At 50.3% G+C, this 25,295-nt stretch overlaps 9 protein-coding genes across 9 annotated transcripts; 4 read left to right on the top strand and 5 right to left on the bottom strand.

Annotated features, from left to right (window-relative positions):
• Nucleotides 1-3,399: 3,399 nt before the first annotated feature.
• On the top strand, nt 3,400-4,025 carry ASPSYDRAFT_38540 (uncharacterized protein). Its single transcript, XM_040845735.1, has 2 exons — nt 3,400-3,441; nt 3,537-4,025. The coding sequence occupies exon 2, from the start codon at nt 3,544-3,546 to the stop codon at nt 3,850-3,852; it is 309 nt and encodes a 102-aa protein (XP_040707682.1). The 5' UTR covers nt 3,400-3,441; nt 3,537-3,543; the 3' UTR covers nt 3,853-4,025.
• A 2,032-nt stretch (nt 4,026-6,057) lies between these two features.
• On the bottom strand, nt 6,058-6,600 carry ASPSYDRAFT_83917 (proteasome assembly chaperone 4 family protein; the record flags this gene model as incomplete). The annotated part of the gene is made up of 2 exons (XM_040851280.1): nt 6,058-6,291; nt 6,394-6,600. 2 exons carry the CDS (start codon nt 6,598-6,600, stop codon nt 6,058-6,060), a joined length of 441 nt encoding a protein of 146 aa, XP_040707681.1.
• Nucleotides 6,601-6,996: 396 nt separating this feature from the next.
• Nucleotides 6,997-8,414, top strand: ASPSYDRAFT_83916 (uncharacterized protein; the record flags this gene model as incomplete). The annotated part of the gene is made up of 2 exons (XM_040851279.1): nt 6,997-7,124; nt 7,283-8,414. 2 exons carry the CDS (start codon nt 6,997-6,999, stop codon nt 8,412-8,414), a joined length of 1,260 nt encoding a protein of 419 aa, XP_040707680.1.
• A 1,704-nt stretch (nt 8,415-10,118) lies between these two features.
• ASPSYDRAFT_53498 (Hsp70 family protein) lies at nt 10,119-12,356 on the top strand (the record flags this gene model as incomplete). Its single annotated transcript, XM_040848697.1, has 4 exons — nt 10,119-10,529; nt 10,659-11,591; nt 11,650-12,088; nt 12,157-12,356. The coding sequence occupies 4 exons, from the start codon at nt 10,119-10,121 to the stop codon at nt 12,354-12,356; spliced, it is 1,983 nt and encodes a 660-aa protein (XP_040707679.1).
• A 2,152-nt stretch (nt 12,357-14,508) lies between these two features.
• ASPSYDRAFT_271562 (uncharacterized protein) lies at nt 14,509-15,828 on the bottom strand. The gene has a single exon (XM_040844366.1). It carries the CDS (start codon nt 15,590-15,592, stop codon nt 14,927-14,929), a length of 666 nt encoding a protein of 221 aa, XP_040707678.1. The 5' UTR covers nt 15,593-15,828; the 3' UTR covers nt 14,509-14,926.
• An 882-nt stretch (nt 15,829-16,710) lies between these two features.
• On the top strand, nt 16,711-18,756 carry ASPSYDRAFT_271564 (heme-dependent oxidative N-demethylase family protein). Its single transcript, XM_040844367.1, has 3 exons — nt 16,711-17,743; nt 17,794-17,916; nt 17,982-18,756. The coding sequence occupies exons 1-3, from the start codon at nt 17,166-17,168 to the stop codon at nt 18,382-18,384; spliced, it is 1,104 nt and encodes a 367-aa protein (XP_040707677.1). The 5' UTR covers nt 16,711-17,165; the 3' UTR covers nt 18,385-18,756.
• Nucleotides 18,757-18,763: 7 nt separating this feature from the next.
• Nucleotides 18,764-20,530, bottom strand: ASPSYDRAFT_38532 (uncharacterized protein). Its single transcript, XM_040845734.1, has 4 exons — nt 20,316-20,530; nt 19,802-20,234; nt 19,225-19,745; nt 18,764-19,119 (listed from the first exon to the last, which is right to left on the bottom strand). The coding sequence occupies exons 1-4, from the start codon at nt 20,415-20,417 to the stop codon at nt 19,072-19,074; spliced, it is 1,104 nt and encodes a 367-aa protein (XP_040707676.1). The 5' UTR covers nt 20,418-20,530; the 3' UTR covers nt 18,764-19,071.
• Nucleotides 20,531-20,747: 217 nt separating this feature from the next.
• On the bottom strand, nt 20,748-21,786 carry ASPSYDRAFT_74639 (uncharacterized protein; the record flags this gene model as incomplete). The annotated part of the gene is made up of 3 exons (XM_040850778.1): nt 20,748-21,389; nt 21,445-21,606; nt 21,668-21,786. 3 exons carry the CDS (start codon nt 21,784-21,786, stop codon nt 21,017-21,019), a joined length of 654 nt encoding a protein of 217 aa, XP_040707675.1. The 3' UTR covers nt 20,748-21,016.
• Nucleotides 21,787-22,920: 1,134 nt separating this feature from the next.
• ASPSYDRAFT_83911 (putative mitochondrial phosphate carrier protein (Mir1)) lies at nt 22,921-24,134 on the bottom strand (the record flags this gene model as incomplete). Its single annotated transcript, XM_040851278.1, has 4 exons — nt 22,921-23,016; nt 23,099-23,393; nt 23,452-23,871; nt 23,995-24,134. The coding sequence occupies 4 exons, from the start codon at nt 24,132-24,134 to the stop codon at nt 22,921-22,923; spliced, it is 951 nt and encodes a 316-aa protein (XP_040707674.1).
• Between the last annotated feature and the right edge of the window lie 1,161 nt (nt 24,135-25,295).

Genomic DNA, 25,295 nt, shown 5'->3' with positions numbered 1-25,295 from the left:
AAAGCGAGCGCTGAATCAGGTATATATGTNCCCTAATTCCATACATAAAGTGCCAACCTAGGTGCGAAAATTGAAAGCGAGCGCTGAATCAGGTATATATGTATGTAGATATACATACCAATGAGGAAAAAAAAAAAAAAAATAAGAAGTCAAATAACGACAGCGACAGAATCGAAGAATGAGGGAGAAGCGGGGAGTCCACCCGAGGAAAAGGACGGCAGGCTTCTTGCTCGTGGGTGGCAGTCAAACGCAGGGGCCGGACCACAAGGCAGGAAGACCCAAAGAAAAGACGAGAATAGCGACCAAGAGCAAATCGGAATCTCCCTCGAGATCGTAATGAAGACCTAGACAGCAGCAAGGGCCTCCCCGGTAATTAAAGTTGGGGCAAACACCAGTCGCATTGACAATAGCGAAGGGTGGGACTGAGGCTTGTCCAGGTGGGCAGGTTGGGAATTAATGGTTTGACGAGGCCGTTGAAGGCTTGAGGCCATCCACGAAGTCCACTCCACCCGGCGCACGAACCCAATGACGGGGTTCCAGAGAAAGAAAACCACAGGTAATCTTCGGTGATGGAAGGGTCAGTCGCCGAGACGAGGAGAGGGGGGAAAGGATTTGGGCGGGTTCCTTAATTATAGGAATTGGGGGTTAGAGGAGAGACGGGGAGGGGTGCGAAAGGAGGCAAATAATATGAAGGGCGAATGGGAGGCGGGAAGAGGAAAGCAGGGTGGGAAAGAAAGAAAGAAATGGAGAGAGAAACAAGAAACGAGACGAAGTAGAGGCGACGATGACAGCGACGGGAGGGAAGTGGATGGATGGATGGGTGCTTATAGGAAGCGATCAGATGGTAGAAGGAATAATAAGAATCGGGACTACATCCACGGAATCACTGACGAAGATGCAGGCGGTTTTGGAACGCCTGCCTGAGAACCAGCCAAAGCTTTCTCGATGCTTATCCAGCATCCAGGACGCCAGCCAAATTAATTGTCCAGGCTGAGGATTGCAAGAAGCCTCGTGACAACTGCCGAAGGACTCGAATCACTCGACTCTACGGATTGCGCTCTACCAAACGCCCTTCCATCCATCCGTCCAGAATGATGGCCATTATTATTATTCGCGTTATTTACCGCGTCTGATTATTCGCATGTACTTGGCTACTGCAAATGGAACTTAGCTCACTTCTAAGTTAGTATCTGTTCCACAGCCCCTCTGGTATGGATTCAATCAATCAGCGGCCCTCGTCAGGGTCTCCCAAACCTTCCAAGGTCCAGGAAACCATTCCGACAGTTCTCGGCTGGCCCCGGTTGCCAGGAATGCATGGGCTGGGCCGCTGGACATGAAACACCGGCTCCTAGCCATACCAGATCGAGGATTCGACAAGATGTGGCACTGGGTGGAGGGTGGAGGAGCTGCAGTCTGCAGAATTCCAGTCAGCAATTTGCTGTGGAGAAGTGTTTACTTCACTCCCCGTCCGCTCGCACGTCGAATGACATGCCGAGTCGAATTCGGTACTAGATCTCTTGTGATTGCGAATCTGGGGCGCAAACGTATGCGTCGTGGGATTTGCCCCTTCACGGGAATCGAGGCAAATTTCCAATTTCCAGGCCGCTGGGGAAGAGGCTTGTGCTTGTCGTCATGAGTATTCGTCAGTTGGGACCTCTTGTTCGCTGGGTCACAATCTCATCATCATTCTTGGTTGATTGCTCGAGATCAGACCTCCCAGCAAAGTTAGGCGCATCCCGAGATCGGCGGTGGCTGTGTCTCCGAGGTCCCTGGAATTCAGCCTGTGTGTCGTTCGTTGAGCTTTCGTTCCAGTCGGTAACTTTGGTCCACTACTGTCCCACATGCGACGGGAGAGAATACACTTTCTAGAAGCTTTGGTAGCGGAGGTGCTATTGAGTATTGACCAGGTTAACCACAGCCTCGAGTGGCGCTGGAATTCGGCAATCAAATTCAGGGCTCAATTCGATCACACTATTTGTGACGGATGCATGAACCTTTGGGCGGGGACTGCTGGGGCATGCGACTCTACAGGGACAAACCACGTTGAGTGAGAAACCACGTTTCAATGGACATGCGTTCTTCATCGTCCGTCAAACCTGTGAGCTGAACAGGGGATTTTGCTGCTGATCCCAGGGCGACCAGCGTCCAGTATTATTGCCTTTGCTTTTCCCCTTCATTTCTCCCACTGCCTTTCCTGGCCTGAAGTGGAATGCAACGGCAAGTTGCTCGTCTCCTTTGCCGAGAAAGAATGTGAAGTCAAACTTAAAAATAGCTCAGGTAAGGTTCCCACGTTGACTTGCCGGGTTTACCTTATTTCCCTGCACCCCATCTTGTCTGGCTTGATTCGGACTGCGGCGTCATCGTCATCTCGACAGCTGCGAGCCCGCCGCAAGTCGCAACTCTTAATTTCATTCCTCTCCAGTCTCCACCGATCGATCTTCCTCCCTCTTCCGTAGTCTTTGGCCGAAATTCTTCATCCGGACGTCCATTTGAACTGTCCCTATCCACTATTATTGGCCGCAAAGTTTGAACTCAAGACAGGATCGAGGGGCAGGTAGACGGCGGAGTCAAGCATGAGATATGGAGTTTGCACTCATGATAAGCCAATCAAAACCCACAAGGCTTCAGCAGAGGAGACCTGATTATTGACGATCGCCCTCGGAATCCTTCCCTCGGCTGGCAATTGGACGGGCCACATGGAAGCCAACCATCAAAAGAAAGAAGCAACGACGGTTACGACACAGGGATCCTGATGGAGGGCAGGCAAAACCCCACCCAAACCGGAGACGATTGACCGAGCTGGAGCCCGAGGCTGGTCCCCGGCCCCAGACTTTCAATCATCATCCCAGATGGTTGTTGCTGGAGCCGCTGGAACCTTTCCCTTTGGTTTCTGCGCAACTTCTCCGGCTGCTCCGGATTTTGTCCGAACCATCACCGTCGACCGCCGTGTCGCCACGCCCGGATCGTTCGCTAAAAACAACCGCATTTGGCGTTGGACTGTTGCCATCCAGTGTCCATGGGAAGATCTTAATGAAATGTTAATTTTAGTGGCCCGTTCGGTCGGTCCAAGGCCCTTTGCCTCGTGCTTGTGGCGGTGTCAACCACGCAACTAGCCGAAGGTTCTTCCCTTGGCGCATTGGCTCGTCGAGCCAGTCAACCTTCACGGATGACATTCTTTCGGTGATCTATGGGCGGCTGACACTGGTTGTTGGGTGTGACACTGACTGCGATGCGAAACGCAATCCCACGCTCTGGAACCTTAGTGTTAATTTACGCTTCGATGCTCCTCCCTGTATGAGCTAGCTTGCAGCAGCTCCTCAAATTTGGGTTACATCAAACATGAAGCCGCCGTCAGGTATCTACAAAATCCCAATCTCACATCATTCCATGCCAAAAAAAGCTCGGGGAGCACTTGCCCAGTGGGCCCGCTCTCGTTTTTAGGTGCGGCGGAAAACTTCTCCCGAACCAGTCGATGACAGGGAAATCCTGCCCACTTCGTCAAAGTGGGCAACAAGTCACTAACAAGTTAACAACAGAGATGCCATGTGCAAGCTCACCCTCGATCCATTATTATTTTCTCAGCCCAGTTGTCTCGTTTCCCCCTGCCTAGCTTTTTCCGAACAAAACGGCCGTCATCGCTTGCATTGGGCTGTTGCAAAACTTACAGGGAGCCTACCCAGACACGAAGTCAACGACGGCATCCTACCAGGATCATCCCTGTCATCTCACTCCATGATCATTGTTGGTCGAAACACCGGTTCATCCTCGGAACAACAGAATAGACAAATTCTTACTGGTCCAGGAAGCGGGCTAATTTGGATATGCCGTGTTCCCCGCACAAAATGGGCATGAGACTGTGATCAGACAGCAGGCGAGGCTGTCACTTCGAGGCTCGAACCCATATCCATAATTATCTGACGAAGGATTGCTCATGTTTGATGTTGTTCACCAAATTTTGGAGCAGTTGCTTGTAAATGAAGGCAGAAGAGCAATGCGAGCAAGAAATTGAACCATGAACTCCGAGTCTCCGACACCGTATAGTTTGGGTCTTGGCATGATTCTGAAAGAACAAACAACAAGTGATGATTTTATGCCCCGTATATTCATATACTTCCATGCGCAAGGGGGCGGCTTCAACTCGTAATCCAACCTGGTTGATGCCAGTTTTGCATAAGCGATGCATCTTTCGGCGCCAAACATTGGCTAATAACAAGTTGACAATAAATCCAGATAAGCGACTGGCCTGCACCTGGGTTGAATCCTTCGGTGTGCAAGCTGTGCCTTTGCTTGTCATTGGACAGGGTTCAATAATCGGTCTGAGCCCCATTCGGCTGGGGGCCTGGGACCGGACCGAGGGATTTAGACGAAGAGTCAAAGACGGGCGGGTTGAAGATTAAAGTCACGTCACAGGCTTCTTTTCCTCCGTATTACGGCATGCGGATGGAGAATAAAACGAGAAATCACTTCGGTGTTCTCCGCAAAGGGTCAGATTGACATTATTCTAGTCTTGCGGCGCCAGCAACTCAGCATGGTCATCGGTAACTGAAGGACGCTGCAATGCCGCGCCAGGTTAAATGTCCCTTTCGCCCGTCTTTCACGGCTCGCAAGTACGTACTACCATGTAGATCTTCTCTTCCACGTGGTTCGCCAGGGATACAAAATACCTACAGACTATAGAGGACAACTCGGGATGCTCGCGCCATTAGGAGCGAAATTCGTCAGATGCACTAAAATCCAACGCCCGAGTCAGGCCAAGCAGTTAGGTCTGAAAGGCGCCATGAATCGTAGACTACGGCGTTCAGAACACCTCTTTGCCTCAGCCCTCAGTGCCAGTCTGTATGGGCCCAATTAATTCGGAACGAAGTGGTAGATGTCCAGTTGCCCTCCGGAGTAGAGATCCGACACTCCACCCGCAATCGGATCCTTGAATCTGCCTCGGTTCCTTTTCCGATCCTCATAGCCTGACTCGAGAGGCCACCGGTCGTGTACTCTGGGTTTTAACCCCGACCCCACCCGCCAACAGCCCGTTTTCCCGTCATTTCTGGGACTCTGAGCTTTGGGAACTGGCTCTAGAGGATGTGGTTTAGGATGAAGAGCTGTGTCCCCCTTTTCTGGCATGACTCGTCTGGTGGAAGGCGACCATGCTGTGCTCCAAATATTCTTGCTGCCGCGGTCTGCCGTTCTTGTCATGCAAGATTGGGCCACGTCTGTCCAACCGGAGTTCATGGCTCATAGCGCTAGAGCGGGAGGGCCCATCTTCGGAAGTTCGGGCTCTCGTCGTTGGCGCTTTACTAGGAGAGTAGGGCACTGGGTCAGGCCCTGTAGGTGGTGCAGTGGGCACCTCGCGCTCCTTGACTGTTCGGGAAACGGTACGTACCAAGTAGTTGCTGTTCGCTAGTCGAACCGAGTATACAACTCGCCGGTCATTGACTCTTTGCCAGCCCATTTCTACTTCGATTTCGCATCGAATTTTGGCAACAGAGCTCTGCTCCGCTGATTAAATGGATCTGGGGTTTGAGGCTAACTTCGGGCATGGCTACTTTTCCGGTAACTGCGCAGCGCGCACGTCCGTCTCACGGTCTCAGGGATGGTCAATCGTCAAGGACTGACTGTCAGCTCTACCATGTGCGGGTGCGGCCTTGTCCGCCACCGGTCGTCGATATTGCCGATTCGAGATGTAATTGGAGCTACTGGAGATTGACAGGAGATCATTAAAACCGCTGAACGCGCGGTAATTTTATCGGCAAATTCCGTGTTGCGAATCTGCGACCGGCGGAGAACGCGCCGAAAATATCCCCAAATCTGACTTCACTAACGGGCTCTACCCAGGAACCCAAGAATAATACATCAACAAAAAATCAACAAAAAATCTCCCTGCCGACACCTAGGAGGCTCGGAGTGTACACCGGTGTACCTAATCCTGGACCCGAGGTCGACGGTCGTCGCCAAAACAACGAATAAGAAGCAGATCCTGACCAACGCCAACTCTGGAGTCTCGACAGCTCAGCCAACCCAAACTGCCAAAACCTCGTAGATTAGATGCCTTAGTTATCGCTATCATGCGGAGCTCTTCCGCTCATCCCATCTCGCCATCACCTTATCCACAATTCCCGTGAGGCCCTCAATCTCTTCCTCAGGCAGGAGCCCAAGCGCGACCGGGTCAATGCTGCATCCGACGTAAACGGGCACGCCCATGCGCCGGGCCAGGATTTTAGCTATTCGAGTGGCGTATTCCTCTGTCGAGGGAGAGGTGTATAACGTTGTCGAGATTGTGGAGCGGGGAGACAAGCGCTAAAATGGGAATCAGTACCGAGCATGGAATGGTTATATACATATACGGCTTGCGATAAACTAATGATAAACTAAGATGGAATGGATGGCATGTATACTAACGTCGGGCATGGCGTAAATGAAACTCCCCATCGGTTTCACTGTTCCGGATGAGTCTCCCGGCGTTGAAGTAGCTAGGAAGACCATCGCACATGTGTCCAACACCGTGAGGTGGACGTGAGCTGTTGTGTGTAGAGCTTTGGGGAGGGGAAATGACAGCTCCGTCAGCTGGGATTGCGGCACCAGCGCTGGTGCTTGGACTTCGGCCATTGTCGGATCGCAATACGTTAGAACCCCTTGCTCGCTCCTCTTCACAGATTTCGGATAGTAAATTGCAGTGCGCTGGAAAGGAGAGTGTTGGTAGATGGTTATGACTCGATTCACTTCGCTGCAGGCGATGTCGAGCGAGATGAGAATCTGTAGGCAAAGGTTGTGGTGTTTCCCCGCCAAACTCAGACGAGCGGGTCCCGCACTTCACTGCGCACGTAACTTTTGCTTCGTGGAATCGTTGCAGCCACACAGATATCATCGTTTTTCTCTGCCCATTCCAGCCTGATAACAACCCATGAAGAGATTTTAAGTTAGACATTTTCCGGGTTTATCTAAGGTTTTGTCCTGGGCCGTCATTCGCTTCTTGAATAGCGTGAACAAATAAATCTATGCAACATGGCTTCCAACACGCACACTCATGAGCACGAGGAGCAGGACGAAGCCCGTAGCTGGGCCGGTGATTTTGATCCATTGGGTGACGCCTCTGAACGGAAGGTCCTCTTCTCGGCATTCGATTCATTTAGGTGGGTGATCCATGGCGGCAAAGGTATCTAGATGGCCGTTTGACTATGTTTCGCGGGTCCAACACCGAGCAAAATAGCATAAGAGTTCCCGTTCTTCATATATCCGTCCTCCACAAACCAGCACATGAATGGTAGACTCAATTGCTGACATTCAACAGACAGTACCGACGGAGTGCCCATTTGACTACTACACATCGGCGGCGCCAGGCATTCTACGCCTTGCCCAAGGAACACTGGCAGATGCTCTCAGAGCCTCCGTTCTCACTTCTAGACAACTTTAACAAGGTCGATGATGCCATCGATGTGAATGCGGACCTTGCAGACGTTATTATCGAAACGGGGCTCTCGTCATTCGGTCTCCCTGCAAACCCAGACCAGACAGACCCGTCTCAAAACTGGCATGGAATTGCGACAGCTGCCGATGTCAACAAGGCACACTCTACGATCAGACAATTCTACCGGGATTGGAGTGCAGAGGGTCGAGCTGAGAGGGATGTGTGTTACGGGCCCGTGCTGGAAGACCTGGATCTGGAGTTCCCCGATAAGCTGGACCGGGATGGATATGTTAGAGTCCTCGTTCCCGGTGCGGGACTGGGAAGACTCGTGTTTGAGATATGCCGGGCCGGATTCGCGGCTGAAGGGAACGAGATCTCCTATCACCAGTTACTGGCGAGCAGCTGGATTTTGAACCACGCTGCCGGCGCGCAGGCTCATGAGTTGTACCCGTTTGCTTTGCATTTCTCGAACATACTATCAAGGGAGCAGCAGCTGCGCAAAGTCATGATTCCAGACGTTCATCCCGGTGCTGCAATGCTGGAGGCCCAGTCTAATACGGAGACGCCCTTTGGTACGATGAGTATGTCGGCGGCCGACTTTGTGGTCCTATATAGCAACCCGTCGCAAAAGGACACGTTTGACGCAGTTGCTACGGTTTTCTTCATCGACACTGCCCCGAATCTTATTCGATACATCCAAGCGATTCGGAACTGCCTCAAGTCTGACGGGATCTGGATCAACGTTGGACCCTTGCTATGGCACTTTGAGGACGGTCATCAGCGTACCCACAGCGGGAACGACGACCACGAAGGCGAACGTAACCAGGGAATTGGAGAGCCTGGGGGTGTAGAACTGACCGAGGAAGAAGTGTTCCTTCTTATTGAACGCATGGGGTTCACAATTGAGAAGCGCCAGTCCCCAGAGGAGCGGCCAGAGTGCGGCTATATACAAGACCCCGACAGCATGCTCCGTCCCCTTTATCGGCCATCACACTGGATTGCACGAAAGAGCTAGACCCCGCAGGAACCTGAAGAACAAGCGCTTTCGATGATCAAGCACTTGAAACTGGCCAAAAATAGGAACAAGAACGAATCTGCCTTGCAGGATGCGTATCAAATTGTGGTAACTGTATGTATGATACAATACGCGATCGGCGGTACAGCCTTCAGCCGCAGCCAACAAAGGAACCCACCCGCAGAGGATGGGCACAATTCTCTGGTCGGCGCATGGCTTCGCAGCGTGGCTGAAGTTGGGGCTTTCTTTGGCAACACTTGCTGGTTCCATGGGGTTTGACCAGGAACGATAAGAATAGAACCGAGGGGGGAGACTGTCACTGGGTCGTTGCGGGCTGTCGGAGATTTTAATATACATTAAGCAGTGTATTGCGGCACAGACTCATACTATCCAGAGCTCTTGTTATTTCTAAAATTTTATTCGCATATTTGTTTAAAATATTTCCTTTCTTCTCCGAGTTGGAAGATCAGGAGAAATTTAGCCAGCGCCTGGTGCAACAGCCTCGCTCAGCTAAGTCAGCTTTGGCAGAGACTGAGCCTCGATCAAGCGGGTGCCAACCATGGCCCAGTGGTCCGTTCCATGGGGCACCGCCTTCCAGATTACCGCCTGTCAACCGTCGTGATCTCATACCATACATTACAGTATAATGCGCTTTTCCTCCTTTCTCTCCAGCCTCACATGGAGTTAAACTGTCGTCTGCAGGCATCAAGAAATAAGCAATGTAATTAAATCAGCTGCGTTCTGGATATCCTATTTTTTATACTTAGAAAAGCTGTCGTGGTTGTGTGGCTTGAAACCGTCAATTATTGCGCTGTCGCTGTCGAGAACAAGAACAAACTGGACCCCAAATGCCATTTGTTCGAACGCTCGTATCTGACAGGAACATTGATTATTCTTTAGTCTTTTTTCCCTTTTCTCTCATCTTCATTTTCTTTCATTCTTCCTGGACCAGAGCTGCTTGAATCCTTCATCTCTGACGAGGGATTGGCATTAATAATCATTTGACTTTGTCCAGCGTTCCTCGTGTCGGTCTGCACTCCAAAGCATCGCATTCTGCCTCCAAGCCCAGGCGCGATTCATTGCAAGAGAACGATTCCAAGTTCTTCTCGCTCAATCCCTTCGTCTCGCGAGTCGCTTCTCCCACGAGTTTCATCTCGTTCCTGCTCTCTGCCCCAGTCGTTTCTACCCTCTGCTTCTTCCCCTCTTTTCTCCAGGGTCCGATACGACCTGGATCCGGCCGACTGCTTGGCCAAGCGCTGCATTGCATCGCGATCATAATCCATTGATTGAATAAAATACCCTCTCTTTCACTCCGACTGTTCCCAGTCTCTGACAGGCACTGCCTCCTCCCATACGAGTTCCACTCGCACTAGTCCTGTGGCCCTTTCAGCCTTCCTTTCCCGCTCTCGTGTTCTCCCCCTCTCCCTCTTTCTTTACTTCTCTTCTTCCCCCCTTGTTCGACACTCTTCGCTTCCCGCCATTCACATGGAATCGATGAGCTCGCGATTCAAGTCGTTTAGCTGGAAACGAAGCAAACAACAACAACCAAGTGTCTCTTCAGTAGCTCCTGCTGAGTCCATCCACTCCCCGTCCACACGAACGCTCGTCTCTTCGCCGCCTCCAGCTCCGACTTCCAATCCCGCCCCCTCGAACGCCTCCACCAGTTCTCACCCCGGCCAAAACTCGTCCGAAACCAGTCTTCCGATGAATAACCAGAATCAAATGGGCCAACCGCCTAGCTACACCTATAACTCTGTAGCTGGGCGGCCAACCAGCCCCATGCCCCCCGCTGGTGGGCAACAAATGCCGCACCCGCTCAACACCAACATGCCTTATCCCGGGCAACAAACCTTGGGCGCTCCGCCCGTCTATGGCATGCAGCAGCAGCCTGTTGGGATGGGTCGGGGGTTGCCAACGGGGCCTACCCCGTACGGGCTCCGAACGAACCCCGCCCACGAAGTCGAGGGCGCGGGGCGAAGCAAGGCTTCGCTTATTGTAGGAATTGATTTTGGTACAACTTTTTCTGGTGTCGCATTCGCTTTTGCGACCAACAACGAGGCGCGAGAGGATATTATCACCGAATGGCCTGGAGCTGGTACTCACACAAAACAGAAGGTGGGTCTTCGAACCCCCCTCTCCGTAACCCCCACCAGAGCTGTGGCGAGGGGATTGCGGGAGGCCCAGATCATCTACATTTTGTTTACCCTGGATATTAAAACTGACCACTTGAATTTCTTCTACTAGATCCCTACTGTTTTGTATTATGATCAATACCAGGAGGTGGTAGGATGGGGTCCCGACATCGCGAATGCGCTGGCCCCAACCGGTTATCCGAAGCAAGGAGTGCAGAAGGTCGAGTGGTTCAAGCTCCAGCTCATGCTTTCTGGCAACACATACATCGACCCCATCAACCTGCCACCGCTCCCACCAGGCAAGTCAGAGATTGATGTTGCGGCCGACTATCTCTTCAAGTTACGCCAGGCGATGCGCGCCCAATTACAAAAGACACTCGGCGAGGTGTTCACAAGAGAGGAACGTAACATCAAATACTATCTTACGGTGCCCGCGATCTGGAACGATGCAGGGAAGGCGGCGACCCGTGCGGCAGCTCTGCAAGCTGGATTCTTGCGAGATGAGAACGATAATCGCCTGACGCTAATTTCAGAACCGGAAGCCGCTGCACTTTTCTGTGCCAAAACCGGTCTGCTGAACCTCAAAGTGGGTGATGCGATCTTGATCGTCGACTGTGGTGGAGGTACCGTAGATTTGATCGCATACGAGGTTGAAGAAGAGCAACCATTCAGCGTAGCTGAGTGCACTGCCGGGTCTGGAGACTCGTGCGGTTCGACAGCCCTCAACCGCAATTTCAGTAATATCCTCCGTGCGAAGATTAGAAAAATGAAACTGCCTGATGGATCGCGGACGGCTGGAAAGGTGTACGCCAAGTGTATCATGGACTTTGAGAACCGTATCAAGGCCGACTTCCGAAACAACGGTCAGAAATGGGCGGTGGACGTCGGTATCGAAGCGGACTTCCCTGATGCTGGAATCGAAGAGGGTTACATGACGTTCACCAATGAGGAGATCCTCCAGTGCTTTGAACCTGTCGTCAACCGCATCCTTGAGTTGGTGCGTAACCAGATTATCGCTATTCAAGCGCAAAATCGGAATTTGCAGGTATGTGCCCTATAGATTATGACATAAAGGAATGGTTTGAAGTCTAATGAAGCTGCAGAATGTGCTCGTCGTCGGTGGATTCGGTGCATCGGAGTATCTCTTCCAACAGATTAAGTTGCACGTACCGCCGCAGTATCAGTCCAAGGTTGTCCGACCCATGGACTCCGTCGCTGCGATTGTCAAGGGTGCCGTGACTGCTGGTATCACAGAACGAGTTATCACTCACCGTGTTGCGCGTCGGCACTACCTGATGGCCACACTCCAGCCTTTCAAGGAAGGCTACCACCCCGAACAATACCGTGTTCCCAGTCTTGATGGCCGTGACCGCTGCAAGTACACCCGGCAAATATTCGTGCAGAAGGGAGAGCGGGTCAAGATTGGTGAGCCCGTCAAGGTTAGCTTCTTCCGTCAAGTTGCTCCGGGAGCAACTCTCATGTACGAGGATATCCTATATGCCTGTGACGAGGACGTTTGCCCTGAATACACGAAGGATCCACGTAAGACCAGTCCCACCCCTTGCAAATCTCCATATGTAAGGTGCAGTTCTAACCATCCTCCCATGCAGGTATCAAGGAGGTCGTTACCCTGACGTCAGATCTTTCGCGCAAGAATCTCGAGACTGATTTCGAGCGCATGGACACACCTCAGGGCACTTTCTACCGTGTATATTTCGACATTTATCTGACGCTAGACGGCAGTGAGTTCAGCGCTGAGTTAGTCTGCCAAGGCGAAGTTATGGGACGATGCCGTGCAAAGTTCAGATAAGCCAAACTGGAGACGCTTCACGATAAACGCAAAGAAAAGCAATTATACGGACCTCCCCTATGGCATGGTTCTCTTTTTTCTTCAATTTTTCTCCTTTTCCCGCTTCACCTTCCTTTCCTTCAGCACCATCCCACTCGGAGAAAGGACGGTGAAGACAGCTGGACCAGCTGTCTTAACTCCAGCCTCACCACCACCCAAAAACACAAATCTGTTTCTAGGTCAGCGGCACTGCACTGAAGGGCGTTTTAAATCCTCTAATTCGAGACCTGCCTCTGGTCTTGTCCAGACAATTCGCAATTTTTGAGACCACTTTTTTATTTCCCATTCTCTTTGCTTTTTTTCCTCTCCCACTCACCTTCCCCGTTTTGGCTCATGTTGCACATTGCTTTTGATTCCGAGTTTCCTTGTCAAGTTTCTCCAGCAAAGCCAAGCTTCAATACCTCATCTCTGTCTCTCCCTTCCCGACTCGCTGTGGGGGCTGTTAGTTGTTCTGTCTCCGTTCTGTTTTCTTTTCTTTTTTCGGCCCATTTATCTATCTGTCTGTTCATCTATTGACTGGATTGACCGGTTGCGGCTATCGTTCTTCTTTTTATCTTTTTTTCCTTTTTCCTTTTATTTTTGGATACCTTTACCTAACTACTTAGGTTATACATATTACATAGCTATGATTATTGACTCATGAAATTTGCCCGTCTCTCTCATTTTTCCTACCTCTTCTTCAACGTAATACATGGCGCAGTAAGTTTGTAGATAGCATAGAGTTAGTTGGGTTTAAGGCTGCATACGCAAGATGCAACCTGTTATAGAATATAAATATGTTGGGATTATAGGCCATCGCCTTTACCAGCCCTATCCCCGTTGTGGTGGGATCGCCTTCCCGCGCAGCTATGCTTGTCTGGCAATCGAGTATGGATGATAACGGAGGAGGTTGGTGATGTTTAGATTCTATATGTCTGATATACTAGGAGTGACATCTTCGCTTCTTCGAAGCCTCATGGGACAGAACCGGACAAGAAAACTTTTTTTTCTCCTCCTCTGCGCTCTGTTTAAGACAGTCGTAAATTACTTTTGATATAACCGAGGTATGTCGAATTTGGACCTTGTCGATCAATCTGGTTGCCGTGTTGAGGTTCTGGGGTTGGTGGAGAGACGGATAGATATGTGGACAGGTAGATAAATGGACAGCCGATACGACTACTTGTGATTCTATGATTAGACGGGAGGTGAGATTGACTTGAGTTGGCAACAAACACGGAGCTCCGCGCTAATATATACTTAAACAACGAGCAGCAACATCAGTCTGGAGATATCCTCCATATTCGTCTCCGGTCGGGAACTAGAAGAAGAAAAAATTCACCTGGGAAATCCATCTGCAGCTCCGTTGGAGGCTTCTGAATGACTTCAACTATTGGCTTGATCTGGACTAGCGAGCGTCGCTTTGCTTTTTCTTTTCTCCCACGCGCCTCGGACAGGTTCGCGAGTTCCAGAGCTACGTAGTCTCCGTACCTTGCCCTTGGGTCATGGTTACTTTTTCCATGAGGGATTATGTGGCTCGAAGCTACGTATATGGCTTGACGCTATCTCACTACTTTAATCTTCTGCTCGGGAAAAGAGGGGCCGATGTTGATGACCTGAGCTATATCAGTCGAGACCTTCGGTTACCTTTACACCCCCGGACACATCATTCGACCTTTGATTTAATATGGTCACTGGTAACGACCAGCTCGCACTGACTTAACGGATTAGGCAGGTGAGACACAGAGCGGCTTGCGGGATTCCACATGGCTCCATTGTCCAGACATCCCTGACATCCCATTACTCAAGGAAATCCTCCTTGACCTTAACATAGCCACAGCCTCTCCCCCGTGTTGACTGTCGTACAAAAGTCTCAGAGGCTTGGGGGGTGAGGATGTGGAGAGCATCCTTGCAGTTGCATCCGTCACACCAGCTCAAACCGTGGCGTCTGTGCACTTGGGGGATCCTCGTTCAATTCCCTGGGGTCTCATTGGATTCTGGGGTTGGCCGAGGGACAGCAGACGGGTGCTTGCCTTCTCGTGAGCAATACACAAGCGACTAGGCACCATTGGAGCCAAACTAGGCCAACACGAGAAAGAGGCCGTGTGTCTGCCAGTGCTCTGGAGTAGTGCCGTTTGGCTGCAGAGCTGTCAATCCCCCTGCCCTGCTCGATCTAAGACCGGTGTTCCGTGCGCAATGAGGGGCTACATTAGTTATATCGCGGGGTCACGCCGGCTCGGTTTGACCGGGACCCATGGACAATTGGACATACACTTGGATTATTTTCTGTCACTGAAACGATCATTACCAATGGAATCCCTCATCGGAGTTTGCTATCTGTGCCCGTGACCATTAACCTGACAGGCCAGGTGCCTTGAAGTGCATGAGACAAATGTCATGTTCGGGCGAATAATACCTCGGAGTTGTGTCTCTTCAGGTCTGGAAAGCTAGTGTCAAGGGGCCCAGCTCAGGAAACAAATAAGGAGTCGAAAAAGGACCCGGGAGAGCCCAGATGAGACATAAGGGACGGTGAGCACAAAGAGAAGGTGAAGATCTCAAAAAAAGTAGCAGCAGCTAAATGGAATCAACTCGACGGAACGGGAGCTTGGGTTCGGAAAACTTTCGAAAAGAAGCGAAGCCCGGCAAGGAACGAAGAGGAGAAAAGACCGAGCAAGAAACGGGTAAACATGGGACAAGAAAGTGCAAAAAAAAAAGAAAAAAAAAAAAAAAAAAAGAAAATATAATATAATATAATAAAAATTAAAATTAAAAGAGTGAAAAGGAAAAAGGACAAAAAGAAATATACCAAAAGGAACTGATAAACATCTTTCCCCCCCCATTTTAACACTGCTGGATCGAGGCAAAAAAAAGCGAAAGAAATCGAGTGTCGTTCGGACACTGTGGTCTGTACTGGAGCACTGTACTGACTCCGAAATAATATTAAGTAGCGGCAAGCGCGCTTTCCGCGATATGGGGCGGTTGCAGCGCAGAATCCCCAGATGGACCGTCGCTGAATCTTGAAATCTCCTGGATCGGGCGGAGCTCCAGCCTCCATCCGACCCAGCAAGATGGAGACTGGTCGGAGAATGAAGCAGCTGAAGTCTGAGCCGGTCATCGGGCTTCATTTGCCATGCTCGCTCTCCCATTTTTGTTGAGTAAACGTCGAATGTGAATCCTCGGCACCATCGTAGGCTCCATCGAACATGAAAGACCAGGTCCATAATCCATAAATTCAGCTGCTAATTCGTTGGGCGCGTTGCATTTGCTCACGTTAGGTTCGGCATGAGGAGTAACATGGCTGTGCACAACAGTCGATGAAGAGGTCTCGCCTGCAAGGACACCTCATAGTACGTCAGTGTCAACTTGAGACTTGAGACTTGTTGACTCCAGACCGTCTCCACGAACATCCTTCCCTCTCCATGATACTAGTGTCAGCGGCGCCGGCGAGACTCACTGACCACTCACTGGCTTTGGAATAATCAGACATACCCACAGCTTGCTTGGAAACATATGCCCTCTGTATGGATGGGCAAGGGATATGTACCGAGAGGAGCTGGGTAGCCGCCTGACGGCGGTTTATTGCTATTGAGGCTGGTGACCACCGACACCCGAGTTGGGGGTTGGCCCACGCAACATCCCACGCGCTGACAGCCCTCAGAAAGCTGCTCTGTTGCACAAGGGTAAAGTGATGTATGATCTTCAGCAAATCTCAATCTGGATGCTGCTTGGGTGTCGTGAAAAAGTCACCTCCAAACTCGAGCGCTGGTGCGCTATTTTTTGATTTCTCTCGTAATTCAATGAGCTATTGCCTTCCCCATTTTCTCGTTTTGTTATCCAATCTCTTCTGGTACAGAGTTGTTTTCCTTTTTGCTCCTTTTCCATAGTTGTCGATATCGGAGAATTACGAAGTTGAATATCGAATTCCACAGGAACGGAACCGCAGGAACGTGGGAGACGGCAAAACTCAGTAACAATCACTTCCAGCGTTTCGAGGTTTGGCCTCAGCTCAGCTCACGAGGTCTGTCTTGACTCTTGAATCATTGCGCACGGACGGATACGCGTGCGCTCGCCTGACGATTTTCGCTTTGGTTCTTCCCACAAGGGCTGGACAGAGCAGTCTAGTCGCTGGTGCCTTTTCCCCATAGTTTATACCATATCGGGTTAGTCTCGTACATCCTTTACTGCGACCCATAGCACGGTTACAGCGGTAGTGACGACTTAGCTACATAGTAGCCTTGCGGATCTAGAGCCAGAGCCTGAAGCTGGTCCTGCGCCCTTGTTTGGGACTTCTTGTCCACTCAGAGGCCCCATATCCCAGGGGATCCTACGCCCCCCCCCCCCCTCCTCCTACACTGGCTTGACCCGTAGACTTGGTGGAGCTCAATTGACCTGAAAAGCTGAGAAACTCTGCTCGATCATGTGGATGCTGTCAGGTCCATTTTCTTTTTTTGGGGCGGCAAATTGCGGCTTTTGCGGGGAAAAGTAGAACGTATCAGAGTTCAACCAGGCACTTTAAGCCCGAAATGCTGAGCTCCAAACCTCGTAGCAAATCGTATGACCCAGATGATGATCTTTGCCCAGGACTGCCCGTATAAATATGACTGGAGCCATTGCCCTTGTCGAGGGAAAGAAAGTTTTGCTATGTTGAACCTTTTCTTTTCGCCGTCTGGTCAGGTTTGCGTTGTGGAGTTTCGAAGTGCGTGAGAATACTTGAAAGTCACCTGGCGACCAAGTTCCCTTTCCCTTCCTTTTTCTTTAATCAGCCTATCTGCTTTTTATCTCTCTCTTTGCCGCATGATTTATACAAAAGAAATGAACCCCTTGGCATCGATTGGGCTTGCAATTCTGTTGCTTACCTTCATCGCCCTCAAGATCCGAAAAGGCTTACCGTCATGGCTTGCCACTGCCAAACACTTTGTGCAGCGTACCGACTGCGATGACATTAAGAGAATGGCACCATACCCAGCCCAGCCCATCAAGGGGAGGGATAGGTACCGGGTCATGATGGATGTCCGCAAGCTAGATGTGGAGAACTGGCTTACCTTAGACAAGAACTATATGGACGAACATGTTGTCAGAAGCGAATTACTTGCAAATGAGAAAGAAAAGGTCCTCCAGTGTCTACCGGAGTCATATGAAGCTTGCCTTGAGGCGTTGGAAGAAGTCGTCGAGTTTTTGACCCAACGATTTGCCAACATGTTCGATATGAAGAAGAACGGTCAGGAAACGACTGTTTACAACAAAGTGACGGGCGAAACGTTCATTTTCGGTGGAGACAAGTCAGGTCAGATGGATCCTCTCGAGATTGCCGTGAGATTGACAATGGAGGACCTGAGCATTCTGATGAAGAATGCGGACGGAGAGTATTACCTGTTAGTACCCGAAATTCTGCGCAAAAACCACCAGCTAACTCGATATGTAGGGCCGCAAGTGCAAGCCTATTCCCCGTGGGATGGACAGTAGCAGAACGAATTGGGTGGACGATCTCCCAGCTGCACAACCCGGTCCCTTTATGGCACCAGCAGGTGGCCAATTCTGTCAGCAAGTAAGTTACAATCTCGGAATAAACACCAGGAAGCAGAAGTCAGATTAACATCGCATTAAATCTAGATTTCTGTGTCGTCTGACTCCTGAGTCTCCAATGGAACGTTCCAACTATTTCGTCGAAGTGAAGCGGCCAGATGAGAAACTGTTTGATATTTTGTATCGGCCTACCACATTATCTGAGGACAATCCGGATCCGTCTCCGCGAGATCTCGTCGTTCGCCGTGAACGCCAGACTTTCCGTAGGCTTCCTCGAACTGGTACAATTGTGTTCGGTGTCAAGACCTTCTTGACCACGCTGGATGAGCTCCCGATGCAGGAGCTTGAGAACCTGGCCAGAGAAGTGAAGAGCTGGCCGGAACACGTGGGTGAATACAAGGGCAGAGGAATCTGGGGAGCGAAGGCTCTCGAATTCTGTGAGAAGAAGCGTCAGCAGCAGGAGAAGGAATCCGAGAAGATGGATGTTTAATCGAGACAGTGGTGCGGACTGGGAAAGGAAAGGGCGCAGATGGATGAGAAGGAGGAAGGAGGAAATTGGTTTCGTCGCGTTTGAGCTTGCACTGGGAGGCTTTCTGTTGCATCACCATCACCATTATTGCATTTTCTGTGTGCTTTGCTTATTTATTTCTCGGTCTGCAAAAATCTGGGCGGGCGGCTATCTGCTTTCAAAAAGCATTTTATTTGCGTGCATCGGTCTGATTCTCAACTCTGCCTTCCTGATGTCATTTTTGCTTGAGCCCTGTTGCGCTTTGGACGGCTGGGTTGAGAATGCTGCGCGTGGAGAGCGGGGATTTTTGAATTGGCTGCTACAGCTGGAATGGTTTTAAAAACCATATGGCATCTGTTTAGGGACGAATTGACACAAAAGAATTATCTTGATATATACAGTAATATGCTCTAAACTTGAACAGTGCCCAATATCCTCAAAATCCAAGAAGGTAATATACATATATACGCAGAAAGTCGTGCGGCTAGGCGGATATTAAAAAAAGGGAAAGAACAGAAAGACAATGCAAAGAAGAACAGAATGACTGACAGGGGGGCGTGATATCTGCCATAAGTTGTCAAGTTTGAGCCTAAGCAGACTTCTATAGAAGGCCCAAGTGCAACGGTATCCCAACCGCTAGAACACCAGAGAAAGTAATGAGTAAAAAGTCTAAATCTTTGCGCGAGGTTGCTCATCCTGTTTCAGCCTCACAACGCCCTATAGGTTTCAAAAGTCAGCCGCTCGGGCACTACTAAAGACCACATGCCACATGAAATGCAAAACACATGCAAAGGTAAAAACGAGAGGAAGAAGAAAACATACCTCTTGCGTGCATGTGGCGATCAAAGTTCCGTCCTTCGCCCAGATCTTCTGCAGCACAAGGCCCCTCCCCTCACCAGCCCACGGACTCTCCATTTCCGTGAGCATCCATTCGTCTGCTCGGAACTTCCAAGGGTTATGGAAGTAAATAGAATGGTCGAGACTGACCATCATACCAATTTCATTGTGGTCCTTCTTGGACTTCTCGTCCTGGAGTCTAGTTAAAGCTCCCTCTATACGGCGTCGCAAATCCGCTGCTTCTTCCTCCTTCAGCTCATTCAGTGACCGCGCGATATCCTCATCATCGAGATCAGAGGGGTTCTTCAAAGCCTTCAGAGCCATTTTCAACTCCGCGGCGGACGTAAATCGTGGAATGTTATGTACTCGGGAAACGGTGCCAATGAAGAAGCTATCCGTCATATATGCGAGAGCAGACAAGTGGGCGTGCTGCGCTCCTTGATCCGAGATCGTCCCTCTGCACCGAAGCCAACGTCTGACTTTCTTTTCTTCGGGATCGGAGTCACCTAAATATGATCAGAACAATACCTCATTGTCATGGCGTCTAGTCATCTCGACTCACGATTCACTATGCCAGCCCGAGCTGATTCAAACGGCCCGCTGCGATTATTATGGACGTCGAACTTTTGCTGACTTGGTGCCGACTCAGCCGGAAGCGGAACAGCTGGAATAGACGAAGCATGTTGAAGTTGCTTCTTCCCACCGCTGTTGGCTTTGCTGAAGCTCAATGTGGTTGTGAAGATGGGTCGCCCTCGTTGTCTCGCCTGGACTGTCCGAGTAATAAAACTCCTTCCGTCGCGGACTCGTTCAACGTGATAGAGAATTGGTATTTCAGAATCGCCTGCGAGCACAAAATAACAGTGCATGCTGTGTACAGCGAAATCGGCAGGGACGGTTCGCATGGCGGCGGCCAGACACTGGGCGATTGCGGCTCCGCCGTAGATACCTCGGGCTCCCGGAGGATGCCATAGGGGGCGGGTGTTGGTGAAAACGTCCTGTTATCCCCGACAAAACCATGATGGTTAGAAGAGCCTGTGGAAATACGTCGCAGAGCAGGGAGAGAACTTATGACGAACAGGTCCAATGTCATCCACAGGCGTTAGGTCCAGGACATTTTCGATCGGCGCCTTGGACGAGTCCAACTGTGGAGGTTCAAAGAGCGTCACCCGCTTCGGCATCTTCGATTGATAAAAGCTTAGTATTGCAGAGCAACTTGAGCCTTTTGCAGGTCACAGCATAAGTTTTGAGGGTTTCCAAGCAGTTGGAAAAGGGGAGCAAACCTGGGTTTTTCGAAGATGTCTTCACGCGCTGTACGACGGGTATGACAGTTGACCCACGGCTGGCCCGTTACGGTAATAGCCGAGGTGTTTTCTCAACCGAGTTATTAATCAGTCCCCAATTCCCCATCAATGTCGACCTGACAATCAAATCAGGTCTAGTCTACTTCGTATCACTCACTCTCATATAACAAGGATAAAAGGAGATCGAACCAATAATATTAGTTAAATAGAAACACGATGCTAGGTATCTCGCGCAAACACAGTAACCCAAACCTAAAACGCTCCTTCCATGTGAAAAGCAAGCAAAGGCACGCCATTCCAACACAAAATCGACTCCCGTACGATGGGTATCCCAAGATCAATGCAAAAATTACTCGTGGGGCGTCAGGATTGGCGCCCTCAGTCGGATGGGGCAGTAAATGTATCCGTAGTAGGTATAGAGCCGAGTTCCAACATACGACGCCATGAATTCATTACTTCGTGAAATCTTGCAGATTTCAGCTAAAGTATCCCTCCTCGTTGGGTGGGGGTAGGAACGAATTAAGACGATCAGGATGATTGACCCGGTAGGTCTTTTGTACGGCCCTTGGGCTAAGCGACTTCCTGGAAGAGTTCTGCTCCAAGAGACGCTGCAGTTGCTGTCGCTGCATCTCTTCGTCGGTCAGAAGAATCGTTCCGCGGTTAGAATTCCCAACTGCTTCGTTGACATCGCGTGAGTATAACCATAGTGCGCATAAAGCGTAGAGGAACGCAAACGCGGCGGAGAAACTCAGGCATAGGATCTCTAGAAGACCCAAGGGCAGCAAGTCCCGACAGAGAATATTGATAAGAACATTGAACAGCGCAAGGGCATTGGATATTAAGCAAGGACTGAGTCAAGTTAGCCTAGCAAGAACACGACGGTTCAGTCAACAGGTAAACATACACGAGTAACGATTGAATCAGGTACGTCCGCTCATCAAAGTGTAATAGGACCAGGAAGAGTGAAAGGGAGTAAGCGATTCCGATTAAGACAGATGCGACGATCACCGTGACTGTCTTATTGACATGGGGTTCACTTCCAAAGGCCAAGGGCATCACCAGAAACCTGCGCAATAGGATTTACGTTAGTGAAATTGCGACTCAGTGAAGGCCGGTATGTGCTATACCCAACGAGTGCTAAATAAGAGGCCACTGGAGCAAGAAATCTGCGTGAACTTTGCCCTGTCGGCTGGCTGACGGGCTGGGCTGGCGACCCAATCTCATGATATTGAGAAATCGTTGACATGATGAGGTTGCTGGAGCGGATACCCCAAAGAGAGTTACAGCTTCGAAAGCGTTGAAAGTGCACGAAAAATGGAGTTCTTTGTTCTCTGAACTCGAGATATTGATCGACAGCACTCACGGCTGAACTAAGGAATTAAAGAGACGGGGAAAGGAGGGATGCGACCGCAAACAAGCGAATGGAATCCGCGGCGCAGGGCCAGGTATTAAGCAATGATAGAGAGGCGCTGGTAGCTAAATGTCATGGCGCAATCGAAACAAACGAGGGAAATAAATTTGGAGTCCAAGATGTAATTAGGAGATCAAGAGGAGCATTAAATGGAAGAGGATGTTGGGACTTGGGATCTTCTTCAGCGGCCGGACCAGCCACACTTGAATCAAGTTAATCAAGTTCAATCAGCAGCAGCAGCAAGGGTGTCGAACTCGTCGATCCCGTCAGCAAGTGACACCGTCCTGGACTCCTCATCCCCTCCTCATTTCACTGGCCAACACCGCGGCGGCACGCTAGGTAGGCTAGGCACCACGACTGGTCGTGATTCCTATTATTTCTCCAAGCGTGGCCTTCAGCTGGGAAGACCTGATTATTTCCCATTCCTTCTAATTCAAGTTGGCGTGACACGAGTTGCTATCCCAGACAGGGCCTGTTTAAGGCATCCAGTTTGGGGGTGTTGATTTGAAACCTCGTGGCTCTCCAGCAAGGTTGGACACGAAGCTGCCCCTCCAGCTTACATGCAGTGATATAAATGGAGCAAGTCTAGTCCGAGGCTGGCTCAGCCACAATATTTGCTGCTCACTTAAGAGGCTCAAATCACCATCCAACTCGAGGCTAACGCGGAAGACATTTGAGTTAGAAGAGGATGCTATTTTTAACTTAACATCTCGGGACGAGATGATCAAGGGACAAGTTACTTTCAAGATTGGATCGGAGAACGTGGAGCCGCTGTTAAATGTCCGCATTTTACAAGAAGCCTAATTATTCGATCGCCGTAGCCTTGCCAAATAATAAATGTATTTTCTAAAGGAAATTGAGTGGTCGTTAAAGACTTTTCAGATGAAAAATCTACTAAAAACAAAGTATAAGGCAAATCTAGTGCGCAATATAATACACCAAAATAGTCACAGCAATACAGACTCACGCCTATTTGGAGGGAGCAATCTCGACACCACCGGTGGCACCGAGGATACGCTTGATGTCACCGTAGATGGCGAACTGACCGGCAGTGATGGTACCAATCTGTTGAGACCGTTAGCATATTGATACACGCGGACTTGAGCATGTGACCGGCGAATTGCATCCACCTCGGGTCTTGACTTACCATGAAGAGACGAGCACCAATACCGGAGAAGCTGCCCTTGAGACCAAGCTCCTTGGCGATCTTGATCAGACGGGTGGTGGTACCCTCACCGGGGAGACCCTGGGTCTTGTTGATCTTGGAGAGCATGGTGTCGGCGGGCTGGGAGACGATGGCGGCAGCGAAACCAGCAAGGAGACCAGCGCCAAGGTTGACACCAGTCTTACCACCGTCGGAGAGGGTGTTCTTGTCGACAACAGAGAAGATAGCCTCGGAGAACTTCTCGAAAGCGACGAACTTGGCCATGGTGTAAGGAACCCTGCAAAAAAGGTGCTTAGTAACCGTTCAGGTCTTTGTCGCATTTGGTCGATACTTACTGCTTGAAGAGGATGGGACCGAAACCAGAGTAGAAAGCGCCAACACCCTCGTTCTTGAGGATCTTAGTGAAACCGCTCATAAGACCGCTAGCGAACTCGGGCTGAGAGACAAGACGGATACGGGTAGCTTCAAGGGGGCAGAGAGCAATGTCGGCGAAGAATTCAGCGGTAGCGGAAGAGGCGAGGTAGATGGCAGTGCGGTTCTTGGAGGCATTCTCAAGACCGAGCTGGTTGATCCACTGCTGCTTGAAGAATTCATAACCACCGAACTTGAAGGCACCCTGGAGGAAGTAACCGGCGGCGGTAGGACCGAAACCGGTAAGGAGAGCGCCAGCACCCTCGTTGGCAACGACCTGGCGGAAACCACCGATCATACCGCGGTTGTATGTAGCCGGGTCAAGCTGGATTCTAGTCTTGACGCTGTAAAATCGCAACATGTTAGCATGCAATTCAGTGCATTTTTTTTTTTCCCAGAGGCCAGATATTCCGGCAAGGCGCGCGTTGACCGGACAAGGGCCAACGATGGGAGCGATTGTAACTTACACATCGACAGGAGTGAGAGCACCGTGGGTGACGGAGCAGCAGACAGCACCAGCGAAGGCGAATCTGGAGTAGAGCTGGAGCCCAGAGAGGGGAGCAGGGGCGGCCGGAGCGTCGACCTTAGGAGCAGTAGCGGAGGCCATTATTACGGATTATGCGAGAGACTGTGCCTTACGCAGGAGAAAAGGAAAAGAGGAGGAAAGAAATGAAAGAGAGATGGGAGAGAGAAGAGTGGAGACGGATGGAAGAGGGCAATTGAAGGCCTTTGAGAGGATGAGATGCGAAGAAATTGAATTGGGAGGAGGTTGGAAGGGATGGCGACAACTCGGCCGGGACTAGGAAACGGCACCCGAAAACTTTTCGCCTTCTTGGCCGGTCCACCGCCGCTAACTCCGATCGCCCGGTCAACACTGCGATATAAACCTTGTGGCCACTGCTGGCTCGAATGGCGACTTCATGATGCGAAAGGTTACATCATAATTAGGAAAAATAATTGAAGCTGAATAAGAAATCAGACTTGGCAGACTGAGAAGACTCTTGGAACCCTTGGGCGCGGCATAAACTCGGTGAATTGCTTGCCGGCTGTTTCCAATCGCTCTCGCATTCTATGTGCTACTGAGTTGCCATATATTGGAGCTCGGAAGTCGGAAGTCATAGCGCCTTCACTATCGCGAGCAGACCCGGGGCGTGGAGTCCTGCGTCATTTCGAGGTGTTGAACGGAATATGGATGGATCTAACCAAAAGCTGTCAAATTTTCTACTGCCTCAGGCATCGATAACGGCAGCATACCCGACCTCGATCTGATTGGCTCGCCACATCTCCATTGCTCCAGAACAGCCGGTACAAGGCATACCAACAGTAGTAGCCTGGAACACCGTAGAGGTCCAAAGATGTTTTTACCCAAGTTGTCATAATCATGGGCGTTCAGGTTGACTCTTGCATATCATGGCATGTAGCTCGGTCAAATCTCCATTCGAGACGCTTGCGTAGAAAAGGACAATCGCATCATGTGGCTTTACAGGGATTTCAAATTGCCAGATAGATATAACTTTCACATCCCTGTCGTCGATCCAAACAGATGTTAGATCTTACCAGGCAAACTGAGCCACAGAAGTTATAATATTCGCTATACTTTGCTCATCTCCGCCCATTATAATATGAGCTGAGACAGCGCCATCATTGTTCAGTCAGATTGTGACATGTACTGCATACACATTTGATGCATCTTTTAACTACTCGCGTCGAGAATTCGAGACCCAACAGCTTCGGCAGTATTTATTTACTTACACGAAGGCGCAGATAG

This window comes from Aspergillus sydowii (assembly GCF_001890705.1).
Source record: "Aspergillus sydowii CBS 593.65 unplaced genomic scaffold ASPSYscaffold_1, whole genome shotgun sequence".
Classification (NCBI taxonomy): Eukaryota; Fungi; Ascomycota; class Eurotiomycetes; order Eurotiales; family Aspergillaceae; genus Aspergillus; species Aspergillus sydowii.
The sequence above is the reverse complement of the archived record's forward strand: the minus strand, read 5'-3'. Positions and strand labels throughout refer to the sequence as shown.

Excerpts from the sequence above, each read along its gene's own strand:
- ASPSYDRAFT_271562 (XM_040844366.1), bottom strand. The coding sequence starts at position 15,592 with ATGGACCTGGTCTTTCATGTTCGATGGAGCCTACGATGGTGCCGAGGA.
- ASPSYDRAFT_271564 (XM_040844367.1), top strand. The coding sequence starts at position 17,166 with ATGATTTATACAAAAGAAATGAACCCCTTGGCATCGATTGGGCTTGCA. Across the intron at positions 17,744-17,793 it reads GCGGACGGAGAGTATTACCT|GGCCGCAAGTGCAAGCCTAT; the intron begins GTTAGTACCCGA and ends CTCGATATGTAG. Across the intron at positions 17,917-17,981 it reads GTGGCCAATTCTGTCAGCAA|ATTTCTGTGTCGTCTGACTC; the intron begins GTAAGTTACAAT and ends CATTAAATCTAG.
- ASPSYDRAFT_38532 (XM_040845734.1), bottom strand. The coding sequence starts at position 20,417 with ATGCCGAAGCGGGTGACGCTCTTTGAACCTCCACAGTTGGACTCGTCC. Across the intron at positions 20,235-20,315 it reads CTGTGGATGACATTGGACCT|GACGTTTTCACCAACACCCG; the intron begins GTTCGTCATAAG and ends CGGGGATAACAG. Across the intron at positions 19,746-19,801 it reads TCGGGCTGGCATAGTGAATC|GTGACTCCGATCCCGAAGAA; the intron begins GTGAGTCGAGAT and ends GATCATATTTAG.
- ASPSYDRAFT_38540 (XM_040845735.1), top strand. The coding sequence starts at position 3,544 with ATGTGCAAGCTCACCCTCGATCCATTATTATTTTCTCAGCCCAGTTGT.